The 7188-nt window shown below is 33.4% G+C and overlaps 1 protein-coding gene across 1 annotated transcript; it reads left to right on the forward strand.

Moving 5' to 3' along the window:
• Window positions 1-425: 425 nt before the first annotated feature.
• LOC112029467 (protein DMR6-LIKE OXYGENASE 1) lies at window positions 426-2633 on the forward strand. The gene is made up of 3 exons (XM_024062155.2): window positions 426-927; window positions 1517-1841; window positions 2136-2633. Exons 1-3 carry the CDS (start codon window positions 464-466, stop codon window positions 2394-2396), a joined length of 1050 nt encoding a protein of 349 aa, XP_023917923.1. The 5' UTR covers window positions 426-463; the 3' UTR covers window positions 2397-2633.
• Window positions 2634-7188: the final 4555 nt, after the last annotated feature.

Consider the following 7188-nt stretch of genomic DNA (forward strand, 5'->3'; position numbering starts at 1 on the left):
TTTTGTGATATAAAATTATGCATAAAAAAATAAGTTTATTGATCGAATAGTACATAACATCTAATTAGAACGAAATTTGACATGAATATTAAAAACATAAACAAAAATGCAATAAAAAGACATATAAAGAATTTGAAGTGAAATTTTGTTCATAGTTATATATCTTTGAATATTATTCTTTTCGGTGTAATGCTCTAATGTTGACTGCCAAAACTTCCCGCACAGAACAAAACTCAGATATGCAAGCACAAACGTCACACCCTTAGAAAAAATAGCAAGCATACAAATGCTTAACTCATTCCTAGTACCAAATTAACCAAATATCCCCTCATAGAAGATAGGACAAAACAACTCAGCCATGCAAGCACAAACGTCACACCCTTAGAAAAACAGAAAAAAACAGTAACTATAAAAAGCACCACACCATATCTTACAAAACACACAGAAATTAAAACCAATTACCATGGGAGAAGTTGATCCAGCTTTCATCCAAGAACCTGAACACAGGCCAAGAATCTCCAACATCGAAGGGGAAGGCTTCCCACTAATTGATCTTGCTCCATTACACTCCTCCAACAATGTTTCTGCCATTGAAAGCCTTGTTAAGGAGGTAGGCAAAGCATGCAAGGAGTGGGGGTTCTTCCAGGTGATCAACCATGGGGTGCCTTCGGAGAAGCGACAGAAGATTGATGGTGTCACGAGGAAATTCTTTGAGCAGAGTTTAGAGGAGAAGAGGAAGGTGAGGAGAACTGAGAAGTTAGTGTTGGGTTATTTTGACACTGAGCATACTAAGAATGTTAGGGACTGGAAGGAGGTGTTTGATATTGCCGTAGAGGAACCTGCTTTAATCCCTGCCTCGCCTGATCCTGATGACAAGGAAATCACTGAATTATATAATCAGTGGCCTGAGTACCCGCCTGAATTAAGGTAAATTAAGTTTAATAAAATATGGAAATATTTTTTTGTAAATTCACAATTAAATTTGAATGATTATTATTTACTAATAGTTATTATTGATTAATATGTGGATCATCTAAATCTTAACTTTAGCCAATATCAATTTGATGACAAAACTGTAAAGTTCATGCATCTGTGGATGTATGAGAAACCATGTAAAAGAGGGAGAACAGAGAGAGATATGCTAAATGTTCTATTATTATAGGACTATTGTGTTCTAATACTTGCCAAGAGTCTTGTAAGTCAAGTGGCACATCCAGTGTTCAAATCCCTCTCCCTTGTCATAACATTGAATTTATCAAAAAAAGTTGCATCCTAATTCTTATAAATCACAGCACACATAATGGTTGTGGGAGATAATGGTACATTTTATTAACTAGTCATCCAAGGTTATGTTAGTAACATATGAATGTGTCTTCATAACTGTTATTTGGGAGGACCCTTTTTAATTGAATTAGAAAATTTGAGATTAATCTGTCAAGAATTATGATCTAGTTTGAAGCCCAATTCAAGAGATTTAATCTATGTGATCTGATGAGCTCCTTTGACAACTAAACAGGCAGACATGCCAAGACTATGGTCAAGAGATGGTAAAACTAGCTCGCAAGTTATTCGAACTTATAGCTCTGTCCCTAGGCTTGCCAGCAGATAGGTTCCACAGCTTCTTCAAAGATCACAACAGCTACATTCGACTAAATCACTATCCACCTTGCCCTACCCCTGAGTTAGCACTTGGTGTCGGTCGGCACAAGGATCCTGGCGCCTTAACCATCCTTGCTCAAGATGATGTTGGAGGATTGGAAGTGAAGCGGAAAGATGGAGAGTGGATTCGGGTCAAACCCACCCCAGATGCTTATATTGTCAATGTTGGTGACATTACTCAGGTAACATTTTCAAATCTTCAAACTAACTCTGGTAAGAACAAATCTTTTATATATATATATTAGCCAAACTTGATTTCAAGTACCATTTACTATTTAGCCAAAAAAAGAATAAGTATATGAATAATGTTAGCCTGTTAATTTTTTCTCTATGTTGTCCATCTATGAATGTATGTATCAAAAACATATTGATATAATTACTAGTCTAATTAAAACGCTTTGCCAATATTGGAATTCGTATGTAGTGGGAGACTTTTATCGTTGGCCAGTTTCACTCAAAGAATGGAAAATTTTCAGGTTTGGAGTAATGACAAGTATGAGAGTGTGGAGCACAGAGCCATGGTGAACCCAGAGAAAGAAAGGTTCTCTGTTCCATTTTTCTTCAACCCGGCACACTACACCATGATTAAGCCCTTAGAGGAGCTAACAAACGAGCAAAACTCTGCTAAGTATAGGGCATACAATTGGGGCAAGTTTACAGCTAGCAGAAGGCGCAGTAATTTCCAAAAACTTAATGTTGAAAATCTCCAAATTTCTCATTTTAGGATATCAGATTAAGCTTGTTGGAGTTACTATTATCTGTTTAGCAAGCAACCATTTATAAGCTTGTTGTGAGTACCATGATCTGCATAGAGACTTGGGAAGCATGATGTGTTTCATCTTTCAATATCTTTTTTTTTTTTTCTTTTTAAGAATCATGTGTTTCAGTATCTTAGAGTCAAGCAATAATGTAAATGTTAATAATGGAATATGCTTCAATGTATTTGTCTAATAAAACATATGTTTCATCCTTTATGAGGTCATGATATATAAAGTGATCAGTGCACTAATCAAAGAAAACACAGGAAATTGTTAGATGGAAAATTTGCAAAAACGTAAGGAAGTTTTTGAATGTTGAAAATGAGAATGATTGAAAAAGAGAAGTGATATAAGTTGAAAGAGGGGAAAAGAAGTTGGACATAGAATTGAAGAGAAGAAAGGTTCACTTAGCATTTGTAGACAAGTCTAGCCGCCGGACTTCGAAAGTTTTTTTTTTTTTTTAATTATTACTATTACTAGTCGCTAACCCGCGCATTGCGTGTGTTAATTTTTATAGTAAAATGAAATGCTTTGCTAAAATAGTCCTCATATTATTGGTAGGGTGTTCATGTTATCCACCAGTTATTTCAAATGATCTTTTACTACTTAAGCTGCATTATATATGTATAAACAATATATTATAGGATTCATGACGATAGAAGGTATTGTCTTGGAATTAGATGTGAAAAGGATACAACTATACTTGGCCTTGTAGCTAGTCCAGAGCTAATCAACCGTCTTCTCAAGTTAGTAAAATTTAATTAACTTAAAATTAAATAGAAAGGATTTTATAAATTTGAAGTTAGCGTCATGCTAGGTAAAAACTTTAAAGGACTGTAATTAAGTTGTTGCAAATCTTTTTAAATAAATATTAATAATAATAAAAAGATCTATTCATTTAAAGATAGAGATTAGTATTATAAACAGGATGAGGAAATTTTATAAATAAGTGTCCATATCATTCAACACCACGACCTTTTATGTGATATTTTTGCACCAGTCGTGTTTTTCAATAGAAAATATCTAATCTCTAAACATATTACAATCTTATCTAACGGTTATTTAAAAATTTGAACATCATGTGGTTGTAAAAAATTTGGAATTTTTACTAAATTATTTTACAATATCATCTAATGGTTATCTCAAAAGTTAAATATCATGTGGTTCTAAAGTATTTGGAAAATTTTTCATTTATAAAATTCCCCCATTTTCCCAACTTATCTAGGTTTTATATTCTTTTGTATCATGGGAATGTAATTCAGTAAAATTTCATATTGAAAGATAGACACCATACTGCTAGACCTGTCCACGGGTCGGTCCGAGTCGGGTTTATGCCCAACCCAGAATCGATCCGACCAGATCAGATGGCCAGAAATTCAACCCCCCGCCGACCAGCATGGTTGATCAAATCGGGTGGATTGGACCTTCAACGGACGGCGGTCGGTTCGGTCAAAGTTGGAGATCTGAAAATCGGCCAAAATCTGGCAATTTAACGGCGAAATCGGCGAAATTTCAGTGATATTTTGGCCGGATCTTCACCGAATTTTCTTCCAAGTAGTTGAAATCTCATCAGATTCGGCGAGATCTCGCCAGATCTAGTGAGATCTCGCCAAATCCGATGAAGATTCCATGGATCTAGCTGAGATCTCGCCGGAAATGGCTGAGATCTCGCCGAATGTAAATAACTTTGCCGGGAAATGCTGAGATCTCAGTTCGGTCGGGTTTCTTCGGGTTTTGGAGAGAAAACCCGCCAGCCGACCCACCGTTTTCGGGTTCTAGAGGCCGAGACCTGCCGCTGACCGCCAGAATAATCGGGTCAGCCAGTTTCGGATCGGTCGCCGGTCAGATCCTCTAGGTGGGTCGGGTCTCGGATGGGTCTGGACAGGCCTACATACTGCTGACGTGACTCCATAGTACCTACCAACTATCATTTACTAACTGTCATTATAGTAAAACATCATTTGAAATAATTGGTGGATAACATGAACACCCTACCAATAATATGAGGACTATTTTAGCAAAACATTTCATTTTAGAGAGACTTGAAGAAATATTCCAGCTTGTGTGAACTTGCAATTTAATAGCTAATCCATTATAATTTGGTAGAAACCAAAAGATAATATAAAAATTATTTTAGCACACCAAAAGATAATATAATCTCAATTTCATAATAGTCTTTTCATTAATTGAGAGTTGGACATACTTTACGAAATAATCCAGCTATTGAACTTGCAATTTAATACATAATCCGTAATCAACTGGTAGAAAATATGAACCACCTACACAACCAAAAAAAAAAAATATATATATATATATATATAATATTTTAGCATAGCCTTTTCATTTTATTTATAATTAAAAGTTACAAATACTTGAAGAAACAATCTAACTTAAAAACATGTAAATTAACATGTAACTTGTGAGCAACTGGTAGTTAAAATAGCAATCAAAACAATGACAGGTGTCCACATCATTGAACACCAAGACCGTCTATGTGATATTTTTGCACCAGTCATGGTTTTCAATAGAAAATATCTAATCTCTGAACATATTACAATCTTATCTGATGGTTATCTCAAAATCTGAACATCACGTGGTTCTAAAGAATTTGGAATTTTTACTGCATTATTTTACAATCTTATTTGACAGTTATCTCAAAAATTGAATATCATGTGGTTCTAAAGTATTTGGAAAATTTTTTATTTATAAAATCCCCCCATTTTTCAACTTGTCTAGGTTCTATATTTGTAGAAACCAAAAGATAATATAAAAATTATTTTAGCACACCAAAAGATAACATCATTAATTGAGAGTTGGACATATTTTACAAAACAATTCAGCTGTTGAACTTGCAATTTAATAGATAATCCGTAATTTACTGGTAGAAAATATGAACAACCTACACAACCAAAACAAAATATAAAAAATATCTTAGCATAGCCTTTTTATTTTATAGTTGTTCAACTTGCAATTTAATAGATATTCTGTAATCAACTGCTAGAAAATATGAACAACCAACACAACCAAATTGAAAATTAAAAATATTTTAGCATAGCCTTTTCATTTTATTTATAAGTAAAAGCTACAATACTTGAAGAAACAATCCAGCTTAAAAATGTGTAAATTAATAGGTAACTTGTGAGCAACTGGTGATTAAAATAGTAATCAAAACAATGACAGGTTTCCACATCATTGAACACCAAGACCATCTATGTGATATTTTTGCACCAGTGATGATTTTCAATAGAAAATATCTAATCTCTAAACATATTACAATCTTATCTGACGGTTATCTCAAAATCTGAACATCATGTGGTTCTAAAGAATTTGGAATTTTTATTGAATTATTTTACAATCTTATCTGACGGTTACCTCAAAAATTGAATATCATGTGGTTCTAAAGTATTTGGAAAATTTTATATTTATAAAATTCCCCCAAGATAATCCATTATAATTTGGTAGAAACCAAAAGATAATATAAAAATTAGTTTTTACACCAAAAGATAATATAATCTCAATTCTATAATAGCCTTTTCATTAATTAAGATTTGGACATACTTTACGAAACAATCTAGCTGTTGAACTTGCAATTTAATAGATAATCTGTAATCAACTGGTACAAAATATGAACAACCTACATGACCAAAAGAACATATAAAAAATATTTTAGCATAGCCTTTTCATTTGATTTATAATTAAAAGTTACAAATACTTGAAGAAACAATCCATCTTTTGAACTGAACACCTCACACAACCAAAAGATAATATTAAAATATTTTAGCATAGCTTTTTCATTTTATTTATAATTGAGTGTTGGACATACTTGAAGAAACATTCCAACTTTATTTACAACGGAATTTCCCAGCAAAACAACTCATTTAACAATGTCCTTTTTTTTTTCTTTTTCTTTTTTGGTTATTTTTTTTTTGTTACACAAACTGTTCAGGCAACAATGGAATTTTCCAACAAAGCAACTCATTAAACAATACATTGTAGAAAAGTAGAAGTAATATGTTCTGACTATGTGCAACTATATCAAGCTCTGACTGCTCACATATTTGTTTTTTATCCAGATAGATTGCTGCCTCTACCTCCATAGTGGTAATAGATCTGGATCTATCTATGACACTTGTGGACCAAGGAGGCACATGGCTGATGTACTTTAGTTATTTATTGTGTGTTACAAAAGAGAATTTGCAAAATCATATCCCAAAAGGCATATGGGATACTATGGAAGGTGATGATGTGGCTCTTGCATCACAGTTTGTGGCAAGAGACAATGGTTCGGATGAAAGTTTACATGGTATAAATGCTATATTGGGAAATTTTCTTCAGCTGCTACAATATTGCCTAATTTTGCACTACATGATTGTCACACTATTTTTGGCTTATCCCTACCTAGAACTTCCCCACACGTTAACCTAACCAAATTGAACCAAATCAACAAATTAAGCTACAACCCAACTCAAGTTAATAAAACCAACATACAGTTACTTAAAGTAGCTATACAATTAACTCTTAACAATAAACCGTAATTCATTCCAAAAAAGCTACCTACCAAATGGTGTGCAATAGATTTTTTTACATGTACAAAATTACTTTAATGGCTTTGTAAATACATTATCATAAAAGCAAATATATTTTGAGACATGATCCAGGCATTACAATCCAGTCAAACATGAGCACCCACCAAATATGGGAATTGATGGAATCCACATCAATTAATTTTCTAATGCCAGCAACCACCAAGCTCTCTAAACAACTTGGATAT

This window comes from Quercus suber, unplaced genomic scaffold (genome assembly GCF_002906115.3).
Source record: "Quercus suber isolate HL8 unplaced genomic scaffold, Cork oak 2.0 scaffold_407, whole genome shotgun sequence".
NCBI classification, from domain to species: Eukaryota; Viridiplantae; Streptophyta; class Magnoliopsida; order Fagales; family Fagaceae; genus Quercus; species Quercus suber.

Excerpts from the sequence above, each read along its gene's own strand:
- LOC112029467 (XM_024062155.2), top strand. The coding sequence starts at position 464 with ATGGGAGAAGTTGATCCAGCTTTCATCCAAGAACCTGAACACAGGCCA. Across the intron at positions 928-1,516 it reads GAGTACCCGCCTGAATTAAG|GCAGACATGCCAAGACTATG; the intron begins GTAAATTAAGTT and ends ACAACTAAACAG. Across the intron at positions 1,842-2,135 it reads ATGTTGGTGACATTACTCAG|GTTTGGAGTAATGACAAGTA; the intron begins GTAACATTTTCA and ends GAAAATTTTCAG.